The sequence below is a fragment of the Micropterus dolomieu genome, linkage group LG08 (assembly GCF_021292245.1).
Source record: "Micropterus dolomieu isolate WLL.071019.BEF.003 ecotype Adirondacks linkage group LG08, ASM2129224v1, whole genome shotgun sequence".
Classification (NCBI taxonomy): Eukaryota; Metazoa; Chordata; class Actinopteri; order Centrarchiformes; family Centrarchidae; genus Micropterus; species Micropterus dolomieu.
Window position 1 is genome coordinate 20,807,923 of NC_060157.1, and position 14,034 is coordinate 20,821,956.

The 14,034-nt window shown below is 39.5% G+C and overlaps 1 protein-coding gene across 2 annotated transcripts in view; it reads right to left on the reverse strand.

Annotated features, from left to right (window-relative positions):
* Window positions 1-14,034, reverse strand: part of cntn3a.2 (contactin 3a, tandem duplicate 2) — a 70,524-nt gene that overhangs the window by 19,162 nt on the left and 37,328 nt on the right. For both annotated transcript variants that reach the window (XM_046056077.1, XM_046056079.1), the window contains exons 4-14: window positions 12,239-12,414; window positions 10,647-10,742; window positions 10,250-10,453; window positions 9,305-9,407; window positions 8,764-8,948; window positions 7,799-7,935; window positions 6,408-6,537; window positions 5,758-5,908; window positions 5,263-5,390; window positions 3,821-3,990; window positions 2,408-2,525 (exon numbers count right to left, since the gene is read on the reverse strand). In XM_046056077.1, coding sequence (XP_045912033.1) covers window positions 2,408-2,525; window positions 3,821-3,990; window positions 5,263-5,390; window positions 5,758-5,908; window positions 6,408-6,537; window positions 7,799-7,935; window positions 8,764-8,948; window positions 9,305-9,407; window positions 10,250-10,453; window positions 10,647-10,742; window positions 12,239-12,414 — 1,598 coding nt within the window. The remainder of the gene's footprint in view (window positions 1-2,407; window positions 2,526-3,820; window positions 3,991-5,262; window positions 5,391-5,757; window positions 5,909-6,407; window positions 6,538-7,798; window positions 7,936-8,763; window positions 8,949-9,304; window positions 9,408-10,249; window positions 10,454-10,646; window positions 10,743-12,238; window positions 12,415-14,034) is intronic.

Sequence of the window (14,034 nt, forward strand, 5' to 3'; positions counted from 1 at the left end):
AATCTTTGGCAGCACAGTGACCCAGAAGAGAGTGACTTCTCTCTCATACATGTGACCGTATTTATTTTGGCAAGGGACGCTTTTTAAGTAGCAATGACAGGCAGCGTGACTGGAGCATGGTACGATAACTGTTTGTTCAAAGCTGCTGCCACGCAGTGTAACTTTATTATAACGCCTATTTCCCACGTGAATATTTCTGACACTGAAAATGTCAGTGCAGAAATTGATTCTGTACACAAAAGTCTGGATATGTCACATTCTGAAAGCATAAATGTTAATAGTTTATGATTGCTTCTGTTGCTGTGGTGTAACTAGTTACTTATATAGTTACTTATTTTGAGTGTGTAGGTCAAAGTTGGTACAGTCTACGGTAGGCTGTAGCCAGGCCTATCATTCATGGCATTGACTCCGTGGAGGGGCTGAGGTTGGGAATCACTGGACAAAACCACCATTAAATAAAGCAGTTTAAACTAGCTACAACTGACCAGCTACAACACTGAAATGTATCAGTATTAAAAAAAACAATGGCATTTATAATATAACAGCCAAAGAGGCCATTTTACTGCAGTGTGATTACTTTTGAAGTTCAATTTGCCGACAATACTTACCTTTACTTGAGTAGGATGTTGTATGCATTACTTTTACTTGTAACTGAGTATTTTTTACATTATTTTATTGCTACTTTTACTCAAGTAAAGGTTCTGAGTACTTCTTCCACCACTGTTATTGTCCATTGTATTGAGGTGGCGGCAGAGATGGATATGTCACATCCCGGGAGCAAATAAAACCAAATCTACCTGTGTGGCTAGATACCATGCAGAGAAAACATGTTTCTTTGTAATTTAGGCGACCACAGCTTGTATCTTGGGTGTGTTGATATACTGCATGTGCTTAGTATGGTGTTGCACATTGATTGAATGTGAGTTACTTGTGTCCTTTATGGGTCATAGGTATGAGGGTAATGACTGGCCAGCTGCTAGATTGGAAAATCGACATGTGACCACTGTTTTAGGTCTGAAGTTGTGATCAAGCAAAGCCATTCTTTGCCCTCCATGAATGGTTTTCTATCCAGATTCATGCTTTGTTGCCCAACATTTGAAGCTATTCGATCCAAACAATGAGACATCCATGACAGCTGCCGTGAGCAGGAAGTGTAAATAATGCACAATCTGAGTCACAGACAAGTTTCTCCCCAGTCAATACCAGGCCAGTCCATTTTCTTGGCCTTGATATTGCTTCTACTTGATAAACAGCCTTATTTCCACTTAGTCCTCAGCCATTTGGAAGAAGAGTGCTTATTTATGCCATTTACATAGAAGATCTTCAACATGCCTTACAAGATGAAAATATGGATCCAACCATTTCAAATCCTGACACTAAAATCATCCCTGACCTCATATGACATTTTACTGATTTGCGTAGTGTCAATTTGATGGGCTATTTGGTGCACTGACCAAAGCCAGAAACAACCCTCCTCTCACTCTGCACACAACACAAACCCCACCAAACCCCAAAACATATAACAAAAGTTATTGTATTTTGTTCTACCCGAAGTAGCTCTTGACAATTGTGTCTCTCTGGAGCTATACATACTGCATGAGTGAGCACAGACAGGCATCTAAACATTCCACTGTCAAGTACATTGCAACAATATTGAAAATTGGTCATTATAAAGAGAGTGAGAGGGGGGAAAAAACGATATTCCTGTAATTTCACAGTTTTGTCAAGTTCTCTACTTCCAGAAACATCCCTGAATGCAATATAAAAGAAAAGCAAGCCTCATCTATTTGATGTAATCAAGCAACTGCTGCTAAAAATAAGCAGGACATAAAAACTGTATACCCCCTGATGACATCCAGAATGATGTTCATGAGGATATGGGCATTTTGATCACATTGCAATCAACAGCTAAAACGAAACCCATTTGTGTTTAAACGCTTAAGTGAACATTATACAACCTGACAGTCAGTTTTCTTTATATTCTCAATAAAGCATATCCATGTGATGTTTTCAAAAATATCTTTTTCCTTCATTTTTTATGCGACACAGCTTTATTTGGTAATCATTGCATAGTGCATACATCTTTTAAGCGTGGGTTGCTTCGTGGCGACATCCATCACCCACTTTATAGCTATTACGCGTCAGTGTCCTTGAGCAAGACACTGAACCCCAAGTTTCTCCCAATGTGCGAGTGAGTGTGTGTGTGAATGGGTAAATAACAGACAAATTGAAAAGCACTTCGTCTGTTAAGGTAGTAAAGCGCTATATATTTACAGGCCATTTTCCATTTATACTTATGTCTAGATTTTTAATTTCCCTTTTTTTATAAAACAGAAACCAAAAAACAATCCTGGCTGTAAGCCCTGTTTTAATTAGTGACTGCAGAACAGAGAGGAGGTTTTCTTACCTTTCACAATCAATACAGCCACGGCTGACAGGCTCTCCACGTCCGTGTCCACCACACAGATATATTTGCCAGCATGGTAAAGCTGAATATTCCTGATCATCAGATCTCCTGCTGTTCTCTACCAAGGAGGAAAGAAAGCTTTATGTAGCATGAAAGATAACAGACCTTGTGACAGCTTATTAAAGAATGTAGTGAAGCATATATAAGTGTGCAGTAAATAGCGGTGCCAAAAACATTTGCAGATCCTGCAGTTATTTAGCCAGGGCTTTGCAGAAGAAAATCGGGCCTATTTTAAAGAGTATTTTAGACCAAAAACATTTTACACAGATCTCTTGACAGGTCTTGCAGTCAGAGCTGTGAAGGCAAACGTAATGAAACTTTTCTGACTGAAAGAAATTTGTGTGTCTGGCAAGGCCTTGGCTATTTCACTTGTTTTTTAGAAGTCGTCACCATGACCTTTAAGACATGTTGCGAGAAATACACAAATACACTTTTTTACAAGTTTTTGCTTGATTGGAGAGAGGGGAAAAAAGACCCTCTAGATTCTCATCTGAGAAGACACCCTTAAGCAGCAAATGGTAAATTAGTGGTGAAATCATTCTCTTGGTATTGGCAGGGAAATGTGGCTGTAGAGCCAACATGGTTTAATTATGGAAATTAAATTCCTTGAAGCAGCAAAGTTAAGTTGATAATCTCTTTGGACTGGGGACATTCTAGCATTTCTGGGGAAGGAGTCTCTTTTCAGATAAGAACCTTGTCTGTCAAACACACACAGGAAGAATGGTTAATCTGGAAGGGTGTGAGGGTGTTCTGAAAGTGTTTTGTCATTTGCAGCTCTGCCATGCTTTCATTCCTTTAAAAGACACCTCTAATGATGTGTATTCCCTTTCTGTTATAAGGAGCTCTTCAGTAGGCTATGTCAAAGTAGAATTTTAAAAGAATTCAAGACCAGCCAAAGTATTAAAAATAGATTACTTCAGAAGGCTGAGCCTGGGTAGGAGAAGTGTAGTCAAAAAGATGACAACCTGTTACAATGGCTGAGCAACTAACGCATTACCTACACGATGATTTTTATGTAGGAGTGTATTTTGATATAGCTACCGCTATGTTTCCATTCACAAAAGTACAACTGAAAGCTTAGAGGATCTGAACGATCGAATGGTGCTTCCTTAGAAATATCTCCACACAGCTTATTATGCTTCCAAGGAGACTTTTAGATTTGTGAAAAGGATGGTGTCACACCCATTGCAGCAAAACTTGCCACATTAAATCTCTCCAAGAAATACCGTGATGTCAAACCACAAGCTGTCTCTTCTAACTAATGGCAGGGATGAAGTGAAGCAAGATGGGAAGGGAAGGGGTGCCAACTACCCATTCGCACGTTCTGAAGAAGTATGAATGCGGGTCACTCACCCCGCCCACTAGCTCAAAGTGACCGTCTCCCTTGGCGATGAGCTGTCCGTTGAAGGCCCAGGAGAAAGAAACGTCAAGGACGGGGTCACTGGCGACCTGACAGGGTAACACGATGCTCTCGCCCACAATGATCTCCATGTCCACTGGCCCCTGGGTGATTCTGGTTGGATCTGCACCAGAAAAAAAGTTGTGGGAGGAAGTCATTTCTGACGGGGCAGCTGCCAATCTCACAGGGATCATGACACATTTCATTGCAACGACATGAGCAGTGCTTTGTTGATTTTCTGAAATAGACGCTGCTGCTGGAACACTAGCACATGCTCTGTAATACATTAAGTCACAGGCAGAGCGGTATTATCTATATAAAGGAAGGTCTCATGAAAGTCTTAGTCGAATAATGTGATAACACGAAGCTTGCCACTACTAAAATGGCCTAATACTCGAGGCTGACACAGCTAGAATAATCTTCTGAAATCCTGATAGTAATTACAATACACTGTGGATCAGATAAAACTTGAGGGGCACTGCTTCAAAGTCTACAATAGCATTCATTTGGTTAAGTCTGCTGTGCTCCAAAAGTCAAGATAATGAATCTGCTAGAATCAAATAAAGGAGCTTCAACACAAAGGAAGAGGATTTGCACTCTTACATCCTACCTCATAGACCGTAAAGGGATAAAAAAAAAACACATGTAAAAAGTATCCCCTCAGTTCTGAAGCTAGTAATAATCAGTGTCTGGGTCATGGATCTGTATCACTGACTGCATTACAGCCTTAAAAAAAACACTCCAGTCATTTAAAAAATAACTGGCCTTGACAGTCACAGCAGCAAACAATGGCATTCAGCACATTAATAAAACCAATAAGAGAACACGCAACTATCACTCCTCTGGAAACACGCTCAACAATAACAGCATCTGTAACACCTCCTCACTAATGCATTCATTGCTTCCACTCAGGGCACTTTCATTTGTTGCAGTAAATTGGTTGTTTCAACTGCTTTGAAGAAAACAATGATCGAGTATTTTCTCAAACACTTTCCAAGTGCATTACTGCAGCTGCTGCAAAACGTAGCCAAAAATAACAGCTCAATAAAATTAAAGACAGGAGGTTGTTTAAGTTGCAGTTGAGTTTTGGTAACAGTTACACACAATCAAATAAATACATGCACAAAAATCACTTATGAAAATGTATCTAAAACACATTTAGGGATGTTAATTAACTATGCAAGGACTTTATGTATAGCTTTTCAAGGAGACTTACCAAAGTTTTGACATGCCCCTCAGAGCAAAACCTAAGTTTGTTTATGTTTTCTACCCACCAGTTATTGACTCAAGTCCTCGCAGTACAGTAGCTCTCTCTTGTGTTAATCCATACTGAGCAATAAATTCTGCTTACTAAGTGGGATGCACAATCATTCTGCTATTTCACTGCGGAGCTTACCGGTAACAAGGAGCCTTCCAGTTGTACTTGACATGCCAAATCTATTCCTAGCGAAGCACGTATAACTGCCTGCATCAGACTTGCTCACGTTAGCAAGCCTCAGCGTTCCATCTGGGGAAAGTGTGATCCTATAGGAGTGTACAAACAGAAACAGTAGTTTACAATCCAACTTCTAAGAACAAAGAATCGTTAGAATCATTAGATAAACTCTGATTGTGGATTTGCCCACACGTCAATGTTCTGCATGATCGTTGACACTGAACAGTCGAGCAGTTTTGGTATTTGCTGTGAATATTGATCAGTTAGACCAAACAAGGCTTGAAAAGATCACAGGTGGGATGAATAGTGCACCTGATCTGATATCTATACAGAAAAATGACTGAATTGGTTAGGTGCATGCATTACTATCACTTTGAACTATTAAGTTTTTGTTATGGCCTACCTTCATAAAAGTGGTTTTAGAACACACACATAAACTTTCAGTCCAGTCATTACCTGTCATTGGTGTGGATGGGAAGGTTTCCTTTCTTCCACAAAATACTGGCGATGGGATAGGCCTGGGGTTTACACTCCAAAGTCACTGTACTTCCTGCTTTGGCTTTGAGCAAAGCTCTGAGGACATTCCCTGTGAAGTCTGGAGGAGAAGCTGATGGGAAACAGTAAACTTTAGCACAAGACTGCAGCAGATCTCACAGGGCATTTGAAGCATGCTTCAGTTTGATCTGTGAAAATCTAATTGTAAAGTAATGGAGATGTATTAAACACTTAAACACACAAATAAATATAAAATTGAACCACTACTGATAATTTTTATTCCATTTACTATGTATAAAATGGATTTATGAATGAAGCATATCTGAACGGAAATATTCTCAAACATTTAAATGGTTTTACTGTAAAAGATCATGTTTATTGTTCAACTGGGAATTCAATATCTATTGCCTCATCCTCACATCAAAGTAAATCAAGAAATCAAGAAGGTGAATTCTTTTTTTTTTTAAATGCATTTGGCCCCACAAAACCATCCTCACTGACCCCATTCTCCGCTAATCCAGACAACCTTTAAGAATGACAGGAAGTTGACCTTTAAGATTCTTTGGCAACAATGATTTGAGGATTTAAGAGCGAGATAAATGCCATCCTACCTAAAACCATTAGTTCAGCAGCAAAATATATGACGCCGTGTTTATTCTCAGCCACACACTGGTACATGCCGGCGTCAGAGAGTGTCAGCACTGACACTGACAGGACTCCGTCCTCCACATGGATTCTGTCCTAGAAGAGGATGAAAGAAAGCAATTATTGTTTAAGACTTGAAGGTAGCTTTCGCTTTGCTCAGCACATTCTGGCAAAGCTCAGGGAGCATTGGATCGGGTTAGAAGCGCTGTCAGTGGGCATAGATCAAATCAGGATTATTTTGCAGGGAATGAAGAACACAAACCACTTTTTTGTTTTCTAAATCTGCTTCTTCTCACCATCATGTAAACCAGCTTGGCGTTTGGTCCTGCGGGTCTGAACTGCTTCTCAAAGGATGTTTTCAAGACTATTATCCTGTAGTGAAAACTGAGCTTGCAAGACCGGTGTCTGTGTGGCTGAATCAATAGTAATTATATTATTTTCTGTATACTTTCCATTTTCATGCACCATCAAACATATCTGATGAATGATTTATCCAGAACAGATGATGTTTGAGGTGGTATATAACTCTACAGGCATCTGTCTGATCTTTTATTGTTCAATTTTGCCCATGAGGATTAAGCTCTCACATTCATTCTCAGTATCATTTTAATTACATATAAGTATAAACATTCACACAGCAGTATGCTTAACATAAGCCATATACTGCACATCTGAAACTGAAGCCATGAAAACTAGATAATGTTGCCCCTTTAATGATAAAAATGGTAATCATTCTTAAATCTTACAACAGTGAATATATTCTTAAAATCAAATTGACGAATTTAAAAATTAGTTTTTAATAATAAAATCAGGCTATATGTGTTAAACTTGCAGTTCTCCTCCTGAGCTTCATTAAATGCCATTAAGAAAGAAAAATCTCATTGTCACAAGTCAAGTCAAGTTTAAAGCCAGTGATCTCAAAATACACAAGACCACATGTATTTTTCTCCTGGTCTGGAGCAAGGTGTGCTGCTATATACAGTATATTTCACAGAAGATTAAACCCATTGTCCCTAAATCTGGAGGAGCTTAAACATGCACCATGAATAATGAAAAACAACCACTGACTCTCATTTAAATGAAATGGGGCAATCTCCCAGGGACTACACTGATCTACTCTCTAAGACTGTGTAATCTGCCAAGGTAGAGAAGAATAAGAGACAGTTACATCCATGTCTCATCACTGGCACACCTCAGCAAGACGTTTACGCTCTCCTCTCATCTCACTCAATGCTGTTGGAAAAACAGCCATGTGTTTGACACCAGGCTCTCTAAAATCAAAAGGATGAGCTGAAGCTGAAGATTAAGGCTTTAAAATGAAACATTGGTAGGTGGCAGAAGACAGGCAGTAATTTACCTCTGAGAGTAGCTGTTGGCCGTTCTTCAGCCACGTGTAGGAGGGTTTGGGCTTCCCATTAGCCCGGCACTCCCAGTATAGTCTCTCCTCTATGGCCAGGGCCGTGTCCTTCACGGCCTGAATCCACTGAGGCTTGGCTGAGGGAACAGAAATATACTCCAGTGACATATCTGACGAGAACCATGAGGACAGATTTTTGAAGGAGCAGAATTATCTCATTAAATATGCTGCATCCAAAATAGTTCAAAGGATAGCATGCGTAGACTGACAGCTCAAGTAAGTGGAAATCATAACACTTAGGAGAGAAGAGTGAATGTAGGGTATCATTCAGTTTCATCACTTAAATGTGTCAGAAGCCTTTGGCAATTCAAGATCAGCACCAAACACTGAGCCACAAAGCAGGATGCTCTCAAGATGGGTGAAGTGCACCTGACATCATGGCTCACCCCGAGCTGTCACCTTAATTCTCTGTATAATAAACCATCACCCATCCAGCACACAACTCCCTGCATCCTGCCTCTTACATATTTACAGCTTTTCAGGAATTTTCATGGGTAGAGTGCTGTACTCATAATAAGCACAGCTCACTTCGCAGGCACTGTAAATGCCGTCAACTTCAATTTCAAGTGTCATTTTCCCTCTCTCACAAATTCACAGCTGAAGCAAGCCAAGAAGCCAAAAAGTAATCGCTGCGGTAAAATTAAAACCAACGGCCCTTATTATCCGTGAAGAAGGTAATGACTTTTTCCGGCTGTGTGTTTAACAATGAGCTGTTAAAATTGTAAATAACAATTAAGCAAATCTTGAAGTCACAGACAAACAGCAACTGCCTTAAATCTGGAACAGGATGGGTGGATTTTTATGTGTAATTCAACAATAGCGAAGATCTTACACAATTCTTAATAATTTTACAATTAGTAAGATTTTCTGTGTTGTCTCAGCAAGCCAAACAAAAGTCTTGGTACCATAGAAGGCCAGTCGACCAGTGGCTGTGTTCTTGCCCATCTTGTTCTCAGCCACACACTCGTATCCTCCTGTATCATCTTGCTGGAAGCTGGGGATCTCTAGCACGGCGTTTGAATACTTCATTTTGACTTTGCTGGGGAAGGGGACGCCGTTAGCCCTCTTCCACGTGATTTCTGGGACAGGGCTACAAGAGAGAGATAGAGGGGTATTAAACCTCAAGCTGAGATTCTGGTTCAAGTTCCTTTGAACTTTTAAAATTGTCGCTCAGGTTGCAGGTGTCTGTAATAATCCTGCAATAAAGTGTTTGATGGAGCTTAAAGCCTATTCGCTGTATTTTCTGCGGATGAATGGTTTAGAGTTAACCCTATCCAACAACAAAAAAAAAGCCATCTCACATGGATTTCAGACTAATCATGGCTTGATGCCACACTCTAAGGAATATAATTGCTACAGTAACTGTACTATATAGGAATCCAGAGGTTCCTCGTCTAGAATGCAAGGGAGCAAGATTGAAAACATGCTTCAAGGAATCCAGCTTACTTCCCAAGGGCGAAACACTCCAGCGTAACTGTTGATCCTTTTGCGGCGGGTACATTGTCAGGGAAATTAACTTCTATTTTCGGCTCGTATTCACCCATCACTCCTATGAAGAGCAAGCACAAGAACTTGCTCACTCTTCCATTATTCATGACTTACAAGCAATATGGCTTGCATTATGGACCAAACAATAGCACTGTAAAGCTAACAGAGGAGAAATAAAAGACACATGAGCAAACACTCTCTCATGGGTAAACTCAAAGCAGCACATCACTTAAGTGTGCAGACGCCGGAGTGCAATGAAATACCAGCAAGGAATAATTTAAATCTCCTCTTTGCGGAAAAGACAGAGTATATTTGAAAACTTGTTTTTTCAGCTAGTCCGGCTGTTTATCTATTATTTCTAAGCTTGAGTGGGCAGTCCCCAGCCTCTGGGGTTTTATTGCTTATATCAGTATTCGGGGAAGACAGTCGAGACAAGGATCAGAAAGTGATGCTATGGGATTTAAATTTATGCAGCTACATGTACAGTACACTGAGTGGAAACTAACTGGTTGAGCCACCAGAACACTCAATGTAATGGTCCAATGACGTATAGCTTATGTTTAATTCATTCCAAAGGCAATCTTTATTCACTCTTTCTATGAAAGCATAACAGAGAATAGAACAACAGGACCGGCCTGAGATTTCATGTGAAAGCGCAGGGAAAGCTTTTAAAGGGAATGCGAATTATAAGAAAGCTAAGTCAGCAAAGAAGAGATTTAGGGTGCTTTGTTTGCTGGCCTACATTGAGGAGCAACTATTTACATTAGCACTCAGAGACTCAACTACAGTGAGGCACGACAGGACAAAAAGCACTCATGCTAGTAGGATGGCTAAAGCCACCTTGAAAGGAAAGGTACATGGCTGAAAGGCACACACATCACGGCCTTAAGCTGTGTGTCTTACCATCTGTCCTGAGGATCAGAGACGTAGGTGAGCTATGAACTTTGCCCTTTGTGATGCTGTTCATCACTACGCAAGTGTAGTTACCCACATCAGAGGGCTCCACCTTGGCAATGTAAAGGTTTCCTGTCTGCTGGGAGACAAAACGCCGATTGTCTTGTTGAACAAAGTACGGGTACTCATTGAAGACCCATGCATAAGTAAGGTCTGGAAGATAGACAAAAACACATAGGAGCCAGTCATGGACCACATATTGGCTAACGTGATATTAAAGCTGATTAAGAGCATTAAGTGTGATTATAAAAAGGCTAATCAATGGTGGCAAGATTATACTTTAATCTTGTTAAAACACCTAGAATTTAAATAACTGTAGTGGTGGAAGAAGATGAAAAGAGTATACCTCCTGACGAAGTGGGCGTTCCACAAAGTAACACCACTCCTTGTCCCTCTCGGACTGACACTGCACTTCTGGTGTGGACTTTGAAATGATCTAAGTCTGGTGGGGGGAATGAAAAAGAAAGATCACCGCAGGATCTCAGATATCAGAGTGGAACAGAGCTGAGTAAAAGCTTTCAACAAGATACTGACACAAGCCCACAGGGAAATTGTCATGAGAATTGCACTGCTGCAATGCCAGAGAGAGAGGAGAGACAGAGTGAGACAGAATCAGCTTGTACATATGAGACCAAAATATAGCACAAACATTTTTTAACCCAAGCCCTAAATAAGATATTTGATATACATTTTAGGACATGGCAATTAGGCTGGTACGATCAGGTTTTAACTCCAGCTGTGTTCACGTCTACATGAGCACAGCATGATGGGATATGCTGCAACCCAAACCAGGGACACAAAACAACAAGAATAAGTTAAAAAAATGTTTTAAAGTGAAGATGAAGACAGTCAGATGTGGATGGTTGCTTGGTCGAACATAAGCTTTGGTTGGTTAAAAAAGTAACTACTGCTTATTATAATATTATAATTACATTATATCATCACATCCAAATAATGATGAGATAAAACAAACTAAAACACATAATAAAACTTACACTCCTTAGGTGTTTATATTATTACATGTTGATAGTTAATGGACCAGGGTCACAGAAGAAAAGTAATTTCACATTCTACCTCCAACTGCAACTTCGCTGCAATCAGTTTTCAATTGGGACTATTTTCATTTATAGGTTAAAATTGTAAAAGAAAATTTAAAAACTCAGCAACGTGCGTAGAAGTAAAGTGTAAGCACAACATTGTTTCTGCAAAGAATCATTTTCGTTATTTTTAAATGTCATTATTGAATTTTCTGTGCACCACAAATGACAGCTGTGCACGTCTTATAAAACCAAAAATATCTGCATGGCGAGATACCACAAAGAGAAGGTGTGAAAAGGTGTTATGCTGTGATCATGAATAGGACCCTTAATGAATAGTACATATAAAGCAAGTATTCACTTCTTTATTCACCTGCGATGTTTGTTAGTTTCACCACCAAAAGATATGTTATGTGGAATTAGTCACAGTTTAATTACAGTAATGTATTGTGGCGATGCAGCTGAAATATAAAGCCATTTTTGCACAGTTTCCTTTACTCATTTTCATTACTCTTTTTTTTTTACATTATGTTCCAGTCAAAGTAAACTTTGGTTTCTTCAGGCGTCAGTCCCTAAGATATTCCTCATATACTACTTAAGCAATTTGGCTGACTACTTTATCCCAGAATACATCAAACATAACACCAATGACTGACTTTGATCGAGCTAAGCAATGAAAAATGAAGTAGTCGTTCTTCCATCACACGTACGACTGCAAGTAAAAAAAGATCATATTGTCCCATGTTGTAGAACTTCAACATTTAATACTGCTTCACGCTAACGTTGCAGCACTTTTATAAATATTGCAGTTATCGGCCACCCAGTTGGGTGTGCGTCGGCATTATTTGCTAAGTGCAGTTACACTTCAATGCCACGTCTAAAAACACTGACTGTGACTTACAGGCAAACTGCAGACTTGCTCTCCTGCTGAGGATAGCTCCTACAGTGTTGTACGCCATACACTGGTACATCCCTACGTCCTGGTAGCGGTCCAGACTGCTTATAATGAGGTTGCCCCCAGACAGACGCCGCCGGCGATCCAGGCCCAGATTTATGAGAGTCCCATTCAGTGACCATCTGTGAGGGCAAAGACACCATCAGTCCCTGGCAAAACGCACTGTTCTTTCTACCAACCAAGGTGGTCTGACAGGAGGTGAGGAGAGAATACAACTCACTGTAGTAACTCACATAAGAATAATACACTGTATATCTGTGCTGGTGTCAAGCAATTCACAGGCTTACAAGTTGAAGCATGAACAGAATGTGATTTTTGCCATTAATTCTTTTCCCGCTGTGCTTCAACTTTCCTGACAAACAAACAATGTTTCAAACAAAAGGGTTTTATAAAGTCATAAAAAGGGAACTTGGAAAAGATAAATGTGTGCACGTCTGTCAAAAGTAAACATACTGATAAGCACTTGAATGGCCTCTGTAGTCTTAGCCGAGTTTTTTTTAATCCTAAATTCTTGTCAGCAGACATTTATATAAATTGCAAATTAGTGATAATTTCATACTGCTACCTTAACATATTCTGCATACGTTTCATGATTTTTGTCCCTGTAATCTAATAATTCTGTAATCCATAATACTGCAATACCCATGCATCTAAGTCATTTGTTTAACTTACATTATTGGTTATGTGTTTTATGCAAATGTATTATTTATACTGCACTTTTCTTTTATTCTGTTTTTTTTCTATTCTGTTTTTGCTTCCTTTTGCTCTATCGCCATTTGCTGCCGCAGAGTTCCTATTTTCCCCCGCAGGAGTCATTAAAATTTAATCTTAAAGAGTATCATACACAAAGCTGCCCTCTGCTATTTAAGGGAAGCAGAAGATAAAGGTTTTAGAAGCCATCCTAGATATTACCATCCGTCTTAACCATAATCACCTCTTTGCTGTCACATTATATTTACATAATGTGACATTATTCCACCTTTGACTTCTCATTAGGACAAACCATTAGCACTTGGCAAGCGATAACAGTGGGTTGATGTAACAAACGATGGCTTTTACACTCCTTTTCACCTTCCATTACATCTTTCCTACACTTAGCAGGCGTGGGAATTAAAAAAAAATAATAATACTTTTCGATTTTCAAAAAACATGAGGTTAATTCATTGATTTAAAGAAGTCCCATTATTCAGGATGAAAAGACTTTTCTTTCTCTGCCTCCACAACACTCACAATCTCTTTTTAAATGCAGTTCAAAAATGGAGCATTTATGGGTTCAAGGACAGAACACTTTTCAAGAATGTTCCATCATTTTTCTCAAAGGGTAGAAAATATTTTTTTTCTCCCTTCAGTCACATTTTCCTATTCTGCTTTCCTTAAGAGGAAATAAAAGATGTGGAGGCCATAATGGGCAACTTTGCAAAAGCTTTCAAGTCCAGCCTTCAAAATAATTTCTTAAAGAATTTATCCAAACAGCTGAATGTTGATGAGGGCTTCCTGCAAAAGCTTGATGGCTGTGTTTCTGTTTGCATTGTGATTAGCCCTACTACTTCTTAAGGCAACACATTTTGAGAGACTGTTTGTACAATGTATAACTAAAGTGTTGGGTCGGCTAGTGTTACATGCCTGTGTGTTTAGGTGTTTGTGTCCACTTGCATGCATTCAGCTGTTTATCTACCATTTTCACCTCTTTTTGACCTGCTCTGAAGTGCCTCTGCTGTTCAGTGGTGCCATGAACATTGGGC